This window comes from Diachasma alloeum, unplaced genomic scaffold, assembly GCF_001412515.2.
Source record: "Diachasma alloeum isolate Michigan unplaced genomic scaffold, Dall2.0 Dall_scaffold_00316, whole genome shotgun sequence".
NCBI lineage: Eukaryota > Metazoa > Arthropoda > Insecta > Hymenoptera > Braconidae > Diachasma > Diachasma alloeum.
Genome location: NW_021680455.1, coordinates 18,940 through 33,463, shown reverse-complemented (window position 1 = coordinate 33,463; position 14,524 = coordinate 18,940). Strand labels below are relative to the sequence as shown.

General features: G+C 35.2%; 1 protein-coding gene across 3 annotated transcripts in view; it reads left to right on the top strand.

Annotated features, from left to right (window-relative positions):
- Positions 1-14,524, top strand: part of LOC107040090 (caltractin) — a gene marked incomplete at its 3' end in the record, with an annotated part of 61,606 nt that overhangs the window by 30,845 nt on the left and 16,237 nt on the right. For all 3 annotated transcript variants that reach the window (XM_015260028.1, XM_015260026.1, XM_015260027.1), the window contains 1 exon segment: positions 13,770-14,241. In XM_015260028.1, coding sequence (XP_015115514.1) covers positions 13,770-14,241 — 472 coding nt within the window.

Genomic DNA, 14,524 nt, shown 5'->3' with positions numbered 1-14,524 from the left:
CCAAGTAAGAGTAACAATGTGGGTCAAATTAAAGACCCAAATAACGGTCAGATTAAGGATCACAAAGGTCAGATTAATGGTTCAAATAAGGGTCATGGGGGTAAAAAACTAAGGACCTTAGCCTTAGTTTCTACATTACAAAAATCCAAATCGTCTTCTGGTCACGAAAATTTGGTACACGAAATTAAGATTCCCAAATTAAGGGTCAAAATGAGGATCACGAGGGGTGTAATGAGGGTCAAAATCAGGGTCATGGGGATCGTATGTGGGTTGGCGAGTGAAGCGAGCCGGGGGCGTGCGCCCCTAGCGTCAAATATTAATTCATCATCTCGTAAACTTGATCTCGCTGCCCAAAAGCATCCAGCGGTTGCGAAAACGTCGGTAAATGGAGCACTGAGGGTGCCCGCCATTACCGCCGTTGCGCTACTGAATGTCTCCGCAAACAGGAGCCATCACTCACATTGCCACCCGCACGGATTACACCGGAAACAGAGTGTACGGAGTATGTGACTACCAAGACATCAAGAAATGCACGAGCTAGGGGCGATGGCGGAGCCAGTTGTCCCAAGAGTGCTACAATGATGATGGCGTCGTGCTATTAGACAGTAAGCAAGCGTCACTGTGTCGGTGGTTAATAGTAATGTACGTCTGTCAGGTTTTAGGCGAGATTATGTACGTCGGAGCGATTCTGGATGGGAATGAATGGGCGGGTGAATGCAGAGATACTGAGGGTCGTAAACATTCTCGAGTATCTTGAGGATTCGAATGCTCAAGAGGGACAGATTCTTGGGGAGCTGTGGCCAGATGATTCTCGTCTGATTTTTTTGCCTCTCGTGTGGATCGCTGAGAGGGCTTGATGGAAACATTGACCCCACCTGTTACCGTCGCGATAATACAATGAGTCTCGTATCTTACGGGCGTTCTCGCAACTCCAGTTATTTTTTTACGTTTTTTTATGGTTTAGTAAAAATTTTGGAGAATTTTCCGCGGAGAATTCAGTTGTTTGATGGCGGGGTTTCATTTGAAGTTCAATTATTGTAGAAATAAAATACAGGAGTTATTCCAATATTTTAAGAATGTGATAGAATTTCAATATTTGGATTTTTGAATTTAGAAATTACGATTTAATTAATAGAGACATTGCCGTTTTTGAAAATTGCCGACATTTTCTATAAATAATTTATAAACAATCAATTTTTCATCACAAAAATCATTGGTTCGGAATCGTAAAACATTTATTCATATTCAGAATTTTACCAGAAATTGAATTAATGCCTAAAAAAATAAACTTTCGAAAGTTGAAACAATTCTAATTATTTATTTATAAACCACGAATGTGTTAGAAAATAATAATTCTGTGCAAAACGTAATTTGAATGACGCTGAAAATTGATGATTGTTTTTTCAAATTTTTCTCACGCAATTTAATCGACAAATTTGACGATTGAAAATGGTCTGGACCAAACTATAAAAGATACTTGGATATCCTTACCGTTAAATATTCAAAAAAAATTCACCAAACTTTTTCACTCTAATTCTGATTTCCTCCACGACCTCGGAAGAGATGATGATGATAAAGTGCTGTCAATACAATTAATGTCACTCCCTCTCTCGACGTTAATTAAATTCTTTTTACCGAGGTTTTAAATCGGAACGACGTGACCAGTGATTCCGGGGATCACGAGGCGATGGACACGGTATGGAAATAACCCCAAGAAGGGATGATTCATGGGAACTATTGTGGTCATTCGTGTTATGCGGCTGTTACTTGTCGAATTTCATCAGTCCATTCGTGAAAGCTCCGTGCTCTTTGATCCAGTCAATATCCTCTGGGGTAATTTCTCTATCTTTCACACACTCCCGCCGCATCTATTGTACTACTTCCCTCGGCCTCACCTCCGGCCAATCCCTTGTCCGTATGTTTTTCCATCCTTCAACCCCATTTTTCCATCAACATCTCATTGGCACATTCTTCACTTCTCCTTCACGGACAAATACTGACTGAATCATATCCCGAAGTATTTCCGATAACCACTTTTCCCGCGATAGAGAGCATGATTTCATGGGGCGAAATGGATTTCCACATTGGCTCGTTTTCCGTTTTGAAAGGAATTTTTTTCTTCCGAATTTTTTTCTTCTATTTGCAACGATTATTCCGCTCCACTCAAAGTCCGTTTTGGACTGAAATTTCGGTGAGAAGTTACTTGAGAAGTTAGTTACGGTGAGAAGTTAGTCGAAAGAGTCCAACAAAACTGATTGGTTATTAAATTGGGTCAAATTTCCCTCCCTCATCTGTATTGTAATTCAACAATAATGTGAAAATTGATTCCCTGAAAAGTTAATGAGGGACCAAGGGCAGGAGCGTGGAATGAGGACGACGCGGAGCGTATTGGGGTCAACTTGAGCAAATTAACAGACTCCAGAATTCCATCCACGTTTCACATTCAGGAAGTCATTGTTCCAATTCAGTAGCCTGGGCCTCTTCAGCGTCTGTCAGATTTCTACTTCAAGCTACTCATGCGGAGAACTGAAGCCAAGTTCCGTCGGGGAGAAAGTAATGAGGGGAAGATGAGAACACTTGTATGTGAATGGTATTCAGTCACCTGTTACATCGAAACTCGATCACGGGGAGTTCTTTGTCTGGGGGCTGTCGATGGATATTTGGATGCTTTTATCGGTTTTATTGAAAAGTTTGGATGATTTTTTATTTTAACCATGAATAAATTTTTTTGTTTTTTAAATGGATGGAATTTTAATAATTAATACAAGAAAGTTATTAATGTTGATTTTGGTATCACAATTTTTTTATTAAATGTTTTGTATTTTGCTTCAGTGTTTTTTTCTCGTTAAAGGATTCAAACAAATAATGGAGGAATTTCTGTTGAAACTATCTCAACAGAATAAATTGTCTAAAAAATTGAAATCGATCAATTTATCTGTCTTTGATGTATTCCAACATATACTTCTATAAAAAATAATGTCAAAAGCTGCGGATTTTGATGTTTAAATAAAATATTGGAAGGGATGTACCTGAAACTGTTGTAGTGAATTGATAAAAAAAACTAAACAATTTATTCCGAAAAATAAAATTTCTCTCGATAAATTTCTCCAAATGTTAATGTAGTTTTGGTCTTATCTTTCACCACCGCTTCATCTAAATTACTTCTCACGCATTTTCCTTCAATTTAAAGAGTACAGACTCCATCAATTATCAATAAAAATAATTAAACTGTTTAATTAGCAAAAATGGAAATAGTGACAAAATATTGAAAAATCACAGTAACTGCAAATTTTTACATTTAAATAAAATGTTGAAGGGGATGTACTTTGATATCCTCAAATGCACCTGAGAATGTTATAGTGAATTGATAAAAAAAAACTAAACAATTGATTCCCAAAAATAGAATTTTCCTCAATAAATTTCTCCAAATATTAATCAACTTTTGGCCTCAATTTTCACCACCCCTTCATCTAAATTACTTCTCACGTATTTTTCTTCAATTTAAAAAGTACGACCTCCATAAATTATCAACAATAATAATTAAATTGGTTAATCAGCAAAAATAAGTACAGTGACAAAACAGAGGAAAATCACCATAGCTGTGGTTTTTGATAAAATATTGAAGACGAAAATACCTAAAAATGTTGTAAAATGTTGAATTGATAAAAAAAACTACAAAAATTAGTCCCAAAAATAAAATTTCCCTCGATAAATTTCTCCAAACATTAATGAAGTTTTAGTCCCAATTTCCACCCCCCTTTATCTAAATTACTTCTCCCGTATTTTTCTTCAATTTAAAAAGTGCGGACGTCATCAATTATTAATAGTAACAATCAAATCGTTCAATCAGCAAAAATCAAAATATTGGCTTGATCAAACTAATCACAAATAACCCAGCAGCCAGAAACCGCAATCAATTCGAAAGCAATCATAATACTGCTGACCGAGTGGGTCAACCCCCTTTTTTTCCTACCGGTCAACTCATCCAAAAACCGATGTTCACTTAGCTCGAGGATTATCGAAAACCAGAGCGGCTCGATTACTGTCGATTGAATGACCAGATCGTTCTAAGCTCTTTTTTACGAGTACCCAAGAGAATCAGCACTAACCAACCCCAGGGGACATCGACGGAACGAGAAATAGAGTGAAAAAAAAGCGGGAGTGAGAGTGATATCTAGTGCAGATTGTATCGTTTTCGGGATAATCGATTGTTCCACACTTGCGGTTGGCCCATTGTCGAGATATCGAGATACCCCCGACTGGGTTTAAGTACCTCTCCCGAGAGCCGCCCAGATAAAACTGAGGATGGATTCCCCTGTCGATAGTGGGAGTTAAAGATGGATTTAATTGCACAGTTGATTCGCCATTTAGAGTGACTAGTGGGAAACGGCGAGAGGCAATTGTACGTAGGACAGCTGGAAAATGAGGAGGTGGGTGCCTAGAGTAGGGGGTGATCCTCGATGTGATTGGCTCACTGGAATAAGATTCGTGTCTTGCAGCTCTGATTCTTCCTATTCCTCTTCATCTTTCTTCACTCGTGGACTCTCATTCTTAGCTCTCCACCTGGTCCTTCATTTGTTTTATCTGCTGCAGTTCATCTTACTGTTTTAGTGTGATTTCTCGGCTCTCTGCAGGGGAGAGCTTCAGTGTTTGCACAATTTTCCCGAGAGAAATGAAGAATAAAGGAGATTTATGGAAAAAAACACATTTCATTATTCTCGGATTATTTTATGTTGTGTCTCATTGGAGTTCTCTTCTGTTTGATGAAGTCCAATTCATCTTCTTAATTGCAGATTTTTTTGCAATTTAATTCATTTTATTTGTGGCTTTTTTTGTAACTGCGGGCCAATTTGAATTTAGTTTGAAGGACGGCGTTAATAATTTATTTAATAATAGAATTTTCTACAAAAAATGATTTTTGTATTATTTTATGGATTAATCTGTCTTTAAGGCGGAAGGACATTTCCGCTTGTGTTTCATTAGAGTTCTCTTCTGTTTGATGAAGTCTAATTCATCTTCTTAATTACAGATTTTTTTCTGTGCAATTTAATTCATCGGATTTATGACTTTTTTTGTAACTGGACTTTTGTGGACTTGGACTTTACTTTGAAAGAGGATTGTTGATGAGGACAAATGTAATGTCTTAGTTAATTATTTATTTAACGATAGAATTTTCTACCACAAAACATTTTCGACATTTTTTTTCTGAAAACACTCGAACGACAAAATGTAAATAATAATAATTGTTCATTTACGGTTAACCACTTAAATTTTTTAATGAAATCAGAAAATGTGCGATTGAATTTCTATAATTTTATTCTGGGATAAAAAACACATTGAATTATTCTCGTAATATTTTATGCATTCATATGCGCTTTCAGGCGGAAGGACATTTCCGCTTGTGTCTCGTTGGACTTCTCTTCTGCTTAATGAAGTCTAATCCATTCTCTTAATTATAGATTTTTTTCTTTGCAATTTAATTCATGTTATCTATGACATTTTTTGTAACTGCAATGCACTTGGACTTTAGTTTGACCCGGGTTCGATTCCCGGCTGGGTGAAGCGGAAATTTTTTCTCTCTAAATTCTAATTCTCTTGGAATTTTTTTTATATGATTTTTGGTGAGGACAAATATAATGTCTTTATTAATTATTCATTTAACGACGGTATTTTCTACAAAAAAAATGTTTCCATTTTTTTCTAGACACTCGAGCAACCGAATATTAGTAATCGACTTGTTCTATTATGTTCAACCACTTCAATTTTTTTATGAAATTAAAAAATGTACGATTGAGTTCCTGTAAATTTCTTCTGGGATAAACACATTTAATTCTTCTCGTATTATTTCATGCGTATATCCCACATATCTGAAAATCCGTGTTAAATTTTGTGGACTGAATCATCTGTGCAATTGCATCCAAAGACACAATGGTAGAAGGTACGAATAATGACTTTGCAAATGGGACGTAGCAGATTCATGTTGAGATAGGGTTTGGCCCTGAACGAAAAGTGTATGGACAACTAAGTTCTTGAGAGGTATCCCCACTGTTACACACCGGAGACAGAAACCCGATATCGACGGACACACTTTGACTAGAATTAAAGTTAATTCGATTGTTCGTGAGTCGAGAGTAGCACGCTGTGCCCTAGACCATCTGAGTTCCCTGAAATGCACTGGATGGAGAGAATAAGTTTCTCGGGGGGAAGATTCAACTGGTTCTGCTTATCATTAGGTTCAAAGTTTTTTCTCCTCCCCATGCGAACATTGGAAACTCTTCAATCGTCCCCTCCGGCCCTGCGCTTTCCTCAAAGTTCACGCCGTTCCTTCTAGTTCTTCCTGGTTGCCTCCTGAATAGAGAGGAATTTCTAATGACTACACTGTTAAAAAAATTTGACTGGATTTTCCGAAAAAAAGACTTGAATTCGATTTAAGGGGAAAAGTCAATGAAATTTCAAGTTTTTCCGAAAAATGTTTCTGAAAATTGAAGTAAAGTCCCATTGTTTTAGCGGCAGGAAGACGAAAATTCCACAATTTACATGAATTTTCAAGTAAACATGAATATTTACTGCCAATTTATTTAGAATTTACGAGGAATTCCTTCAAATTTCCTGGAATTCCCGGAATTGTTGAAGAAATTGCCTGAAAATTCTGGGAAATCTGGAACTGGAGGAGAGATTTTTCTTGAATTTTCTAGAATTTATGTTTTTTATCATTTTCTTGATTTTCCGTGAATTTTCCCGGAATAATTTAACTGAAATTTACAGTTCCCACAAATTTTTCCATGAAATTATGAATTCTTAATGACAAAGTTTCTTGAAATTTCAGTAGAAATGTTACTTATTAGAAGTTTTGAAGACTCTTACTGGAAATTTCAGTGAAAAATTTTCAAAAGTGTAAGGTATAAAAATATATCCAATGACCTTATAGTTTTTTTTGTATAAAAAATATTTAAAAATAGTTCACTGATAGCAAAACTGTGAAATTCAGTGATTTTGTCATCAATTATCAGGGATTCTAAATAATTTGAGACTCTTGAGAACAATTTTCCCTCGGATTGTCACCTGGAGTAGAAACATTTAGAGTGGACGACTTTACCTATTCAGAAGACGTGAGAGGAGTGATATTGTCACAAAAGTGATGGAAAGTTTTTCGTAACGGCTTTCAAGGGTTTCACCGCGTCATTCTTTATTCTGAAAAAATTGAGGAAGAGCTTGCTCCAATGTGGAGTCATGTGGGATGTTCTGAGAATATATTTGCCTCATTGATTTTGAGGCACTTGTCTCCTTTATCATACTAGTGTAGAGAGGAAAAAGCTGATTTTCAGGCATTTCCCAACGATAAATTCACGAAATCATGGATTGATTCCTAATAACTAGAGATGGGTATTTGAAAATCAGGGTTATTACTCTCCGCATCCCCTGAATTTCAACATCGCGAATCCCTAAAAATCAGTGACATGTCCCTGAAAATCAAAACTTTTTTTCCCTGTGTATTTTTATCAATTTTTATCAAATTTATCAATTGAATAGCACGAGTGAAATTTGAAAAAAATTGATGGACGTTCTCGTTTTTTTATGAAGTATTCTCTCCCTAACAGTGATTAGTGGAGATTTTTCAAACTTAAAAAAAAAAATTTTCAATTGCATAATTCGATTTTTGGTAAATTTTTTATTATGAACAACTTTTTTATGATTCTCAAACAATTATGTTCAAGGGTAGAATTCGATTGTTCATAAATTATTTACGCAAAATGTAGTAATCTTCGAAAATTACAGTATTCAATCATTTTATGGATTGTTACTGTTTTTGTAATTTTTATTAAATGACTAAAAATTCTTCGACTTTAAAAAATCTAGTTAGAAAAATTAGATTGCAATCTCCATTGACATTCAAAATGTTTTAAATAATTACTATTATTAAACTATGATTTTTTGCTTTTTTAATAATTTTTAGAAACGATATTCAATGTTAATAGACCTTTTCATTCTGAGAGTCACTAGATTTGCGGACACTTTATCGAATTTACATATAAATCATGGTTTTTGAGCGCTCAAGTGTATATCATTGTAAATTTCAACATTTATCAGAATTTTCCATGGTTTTTTCGGAGATTTTTTCGTTGAATGAACGAAATAAATATTTCCCATAGATTTCCAGAATGAAAAGGTATATTACTTTAAATTGAAACAATGGATTCCTTTGGCTCATTCCAAATAGTCAACGTGTTTCCCCCGTAAAAAGTATGAGGGGTAGATATATCGCCCCCAACACTATTTACATTTTAGTATAAAATATGCGTATGTAAACAACATTTTCGATGGTTTGAGGCCTGTACCTTGTCACTGCATTTCAATGCTAATCGCGTTGCTCCTATGGTAATTTCTGTTGCCTCTTTGTGAATGAAATGGTTCAACAAAATTGGGGGGGAGAAAAATGAAAAGGGGGAGTGTAAAGGAAATCTCGTTTTTAAATGGAATTTTAGTTGAAGCCGTTGAGTAGTTTGGGTTCCACCCACTAAATGCGGTGGTGAGAGCAATATTTAATATGGAATATTCACTGAAAATTCAGTGCGAAATGCTCCCTTTTGATGCCGCAATCGATGTAAATATTTTATAGGGGAGTGTAATGGCTCTGGGAATGTAATTTATTACTTTCAGGAGTGAGTCGATTGAGGAGGGCGACTAATCAGTGTCGAAGATTGACACTTAGGGTCGTGTCCCTTGTGCATTGAGTCGCAATATGCCGATATGTCAGCGTCGCTGGGCTGAATTGCTTGGGTGTGAGAACATGCTGACAGTAACGAGTTGCCACAATACCTATCGGTGTATCAGTAATTATAATTGTTTGAGAAACAACGGAGATGATGATTCTCTCAAGATTTCAGTCTATCGCAGTCACTGTTAAAAAATTTTCGCTGAAATTTCGGGTTCACTTTTTGGAAATTTTTATGTCATTTTGGATCCAATTTTAAGGCATTTCGTCATTGAAAATTCAGAATTTCGTGGAAATGTCAATGGGAACTGTAAATTTCAGGTCAATTATTCCCTGAAAATGAGTAGAAATCGGGAAAATTTAGGCACTGATTATTTACAATTTCATTGATAATTAAAAAGCTTGAGAAATTTTGACATTTTTACTAGTTTTTGGCCGATTTTTTAAAACAGTCGGCAGGATATCAGCGCATTTTTCGCCAATAGAAATGTTCAATGGAAATTACTCTATGAAAAAAGCAATACCATTCGGTGTTCCCACACAATTTATTCTATTGAGATATTTTCTACAGAAACTCTTCGGTTCAAATTTTCCAAGTTTTTTGCTTGATTTTTTTTCATGAAAAGGGAAGAAAAGTAGAGTGGAAAAAAAAATTAAAAAATGTCTAAATCTACTATTTTATAATGGAATTCTAGTTTTTCCTATAGAAATTCTAAATTCTATTGACCATTTCAAATTTTAAAAAACCGCAGTTAGACTGCGGAATCCTTCAATGGAGTCTTTCAAAAACTGATAGAATTTCAGTAGAAGTTCGATTGAACCCTAATAGAATTTTCTATCTAATTCACTAGGTTTTTCTATAAAGTTTTTTCGTGAGTGCATTATTTATATTTAAAAGACTATTTATCTGATGCGCATCAAAATTAATCGATGCATTTCATGCAGATAAATCATTTCTTTGAATTTATTGAAAAAAAAACATCAATAGAAATGTTCAATCGAAAATATTTCATAGAAAAATTCGATGCACTTTTTTTATGCGTTTTCTTTCCGCTGCCTTTGATTTTTGCCACTTGTCGATAACAAAAGGGTCACGAGGGTGGAAAATGTCACTGGAAGAGCCCGTGCATTTAAAAATAAACAGCCTTGCAAAAGCACAGATCAAATGTTTTATTACACTTTATTCTCTACTTCCATTAGCCAATGTAATTACTCTGCTAATTCCCTGTAAGGATATTTCGAATTTAGCTCTAGCAAGTGCTGCTAGTGTCCAATTTATTGCAGATAGTCCGATAAAACCACTGGCAACGAAACGTGATGTTTTTTGTTTGTGTTGTGGAACAGCCATTATCGTGGATAGTGCAACCAATGCGCTATACGTACAGTAGAGATTAACAGGTGGTCCAGCATACAAGTTCCCGCTCCAGAGAGAACTTGCCGCTCATTCCATTATTCACGGGGACTAAGTGACTGATTTTTGATTTATGGTTTAACTTTGAAATCTTGGGGTTTTGAGAACATATCGTGGAGCATTTTTTGAAGACTTTAAGGATATCCAAATTAGTTGAATTTCGTGATGAAAATTTGAAAAAATCATAAATTTTCAGCATCATTAAAATTACATTTTGGACAGAATTATTAATAAACAATTGGAATTTGTTAAACTTTCGGAAACCTTGAAATGGATTTCTGGTAAAATTTTGAATATGAGTCAATACTTATTTATAGGAAATTCCCCGTGATTTTCAAAATTTTCAGTTTTCAAACTATTTCATCAATCTTTCGTGAAAAGTTGACTTTCCAATTTTTTTTACGATTTTTAAAATGATTTCTAACGGTTCAATACCGAGATTCAAATTCCGACCTGCAAAGTTTAAATAATAAAAATAAATTATTGTAAAATAGCCGGAAATTTAGAGTCGAAGGGGATCCAATGAGAAGTTTGATCAAAATACTTGGATATCATTAAGTCGCTGTCCCAGTTCTTTATATTTACACGGATGTGCGGGAACTTCAATAGAATATTTAATTAAATTTCTATACAGTCAATAGATTTTGGTTTTTCCACGTGAATTATTCTCTTGAGATTCTTTCTGACAAAATCTTGAGCACAAATTCCCAAACAAAATGAAAACAGAATAACGTGTACTGAACATTTATTCAATTTTTTTTGTTGAATATAAATATCGGAAAATAAATGGCAAAGCTGCAGAATTTTTAATAGAAATTAATAATGCTGCAAAAATCAATCGAAATTGTTAATAACATTCCATAGTGAACGAACCAGGCTTTGATTAAATTTAAACAAATTCCTAGAAACGAAAACATCTTACACAAAAACTTAGAGCATTCTCTAAGAAATTTACTGAATTCCTGTTAAAAATCCATTTAAAATTCTATTTGTTCTTCACCTCTAGTTCTATTGAAATTATTTGACTTTTCCATTCAATTTTTCAACAGATCAGTAGAAAAAATTAATAGATTTTAATTTTTCTATGGATAGTCTTGTGTATAAATTCTTCAAGTTTCTTCAACTGCACAAAATAAAATAATTATGCTACTACCTCTAGTAATAATTCTTCTTTCCAATTACAAAATTCTAGGGAAGCAAAATTGGAAAGTTTGGGCTCAACAACTCTTGCAGAAAGAAAACCAACAGAATAATTTTTGTAGAAAAATCGACATTCAGTGATACAACTGTATATTTGTCGAACGGAAATTCAACAGAATTTCAGCCGTGAGTGGACGGAACTACGAAATATGCTGAGATCATGTGGTATGCGATGATAACGATAATAGTTACCGTGATTTGTGCTCATCTCGGCCGCATGAGGGTCAACATTTGTGTTTACGTCACAGAGATTAATTTACCTGTTGAAGGGATTACGCCCATGCGGTATGAATGGGTTTGAGGTAGATGAAATGAATTTTCTGAACAGTAAACACTTTGATGCCGTTTTTAAAGGGGAATTGGAACGTGCCGTCTTCGGTTTATTCATGCATAAATTCATCCTCGGGCCATTTACCGTCTTGTTGGGGAGGCAATTCAACCTGCGGAATTCCTCCGTTATGATGTTTACATGTCAATACTGAATGAATCACTCAACTCACAAAATTCAATATACATAAATGGAAGAATTGAATAATAAATGGAGTAACATGAAGGAAAAAATGTTTTGATTTTTAAGGACATGTCTCTGATTTTTTGGAACATGTCATTGATTTTCGGAAATTTATTGTGAATAGAATGAACCTGATTATCAGCGATTTTTATCACTGGAGTTTGGTGATAGATTTCCAGAAATCATAGATGGGTTCCTGAAAATCAACGATACAACTCTGAAAATTAGTGGTAAAATCACAGTATTTCCACTGTAATAATTGTGGACAACACAGCAAAAATTAATGTCTGAATTTCACACGCCTTTGTAGACATTTTTCAGACACTAAAAAGCGTCTGACTAGAAATTCAGACGTCATGCATTAAAATGTTTAGGCGCCGGTTGGTCTGAAAATCAGACAAATTTTCATTTTATTCAGACGTTTTTTCGTATCTGAAAAATGTCTACAAAATGTGTGTGAAGTTCAGACATTCCTACGAATAAATCAGTGACATGTCTCTGAAAATTAAAACTGTTTTTTTTCTATGAAAAAATACGCAGATGATTAAAATAATGGTCAATGCCCAGTGAATCGTAAATCTCCGAATGAATTACTTCATCATAAACTTTATAATTTAATCCACAGAAATGTGTAGTAAAAAATATTTCGCAGAAAAAGTCAATGGATTTTATATTAGATGAGTTATCATTTAAACGCCTTTGACCCAATCAATTCATTGATAATTAGAGGGTCACGAGGGTTTAAATTGTCATTAAAAAAACATAATGATAACTTTCTACGCACATGATTAGATCAATTGTCGACACCTAATGACTCGAAAATCATATGAATTACTTCACTCTATAATTGCATAACAGACTAGTCAAGAGATGAGGTAGGAGTACAGATCCTCTCTATAATTCTGTTGTTAACATTCCAGAGGATCTTAAACCTGGGTATTACGTCACCAACAGTGTCCCGCATTCACCCGTTTATTACTGATGTACATTCCTGATAACTTTGAACTCTGAAAGCCGGAGCTTTATCAGTCGGCCTCAGTAGCATTATAAACAATAACAAGAACATTTTGATCAGTTAATTTATTGGAATACAGAGACCGCGGTGAGGGAATGTCGTGAGTGATTCATTACTTAAATTAATTTCCTACTAGAACGAACAACTTTTCTGGCTTTATTTTTCTTTTCAATGGAAAATGTTCCATTGAAACTCCACTACTACTGAAGAAGAATTACGTGTGTCAAGGAATCATTTTCATTTTCAGGAAGAATTAATTTTTTTAGGAGTTATAAATACCATTATTTTTTAATTTTTTCTAATTAGAGGTTTTCTTAAAATAAAATAATTTCTTAACGTAAAATCATTTCGAATAATTCTAAATGTTAATAAATGTTAATAATGGAGTTCATTCAAGGTCATATGTCACCCAATAATCCCATAAAAAAATAAATTCTTTTCCCAAGAAAATAATTCTTTCGCAACAGTTTTTTTTCTGAGTGTATTTTATAGAAAAAAACTATAATTAGATCTTTCTACACAAAGTTCTCGGTTTAAATTAATATTGTCCCCGCTTCATTTTTTTCCATAATTGATCAAAATTGACGATTCCTCACAGCAAAAAAAAGGTACACGCACTAGAAAAAATTATACCACTTCGGTGTACGAAATTTCCATCTAGTTAACTCCCCAAGCAAGAAAAAATTCCATTTTCTCTCCGAAACAATATATTCCGCCGCCCTTCCGGCGCGATGAAAACTCTATTGGGAGCTTACAAATGACTCAATCATGTTATAACAACTCGGACGAGTGAATCGAACTCATAAAAATTCCCTCCTCCAATGGATGAACGTCAATCACCAATAGAACTTAATCAAAAGCCCCGGCACAACTGCAAATGATAATCCAACATTTTCCCCTTTCTCCATTATTATTTCAGACACGTAAAGACACAGAGGGTGGGAGTGGGGGGGAGGAGGAGTTGGTGGATGGTGGTTCATCGAGGGCGTCGGTGAGCGACGTTCCTTGGCCGGATGTCCGAAAGCCGTCGGTGACGAATGAGGGGAACAAGTTGACGGGGGTAAGGCAGCAGCATTTGCCCAGCAATCAGAGACGACAGAGTGACATTGGGAGTGATATGGCGGAGGGTAATAAACAGCTGTGCGCGAGAAGAAGAGGTGATGAGTGTAGTTTTGGTGAGACTATTCAAGTTACGTGTGAAACGGCATGCGATTCGTCAATTGCTGTGGGTAATGCATCGGCGTTATCAGGGGGTATGGCTTCGGGCTCATCCTCTGGTGGACAAACTCGCTTGACTACTAGTTTGCTGTTTGAACTGCCGGATGCCCGCAGGGGTTCCACCACTTGTTTCGACGAGAGAATGCCATCAATTAGTAAAGCACAAATGAAAGGTAATTTCTGCTTTCTTGTGACGCACACCGAGAAAAGATAGACAGAAAAAGGTGAACGCAAATTACGCTTAAGAAGTCGTCTTTAGCGCTTTCCACGGAGAGAAAAATTCAATAAAAATCACCAGAAAAAAAAGGAAAAATTACGCTTTGAAACGTTATCTGTGAGCGAAGTAAAATTCAATAAAAAGTGTGAGTCGGAACTGAAATTGTACGAATCGCCACGTAAATTCTACGATTTGTTCCGTAAAAATTAACCACCCGTCTGATAACTCACCGCTGTGGG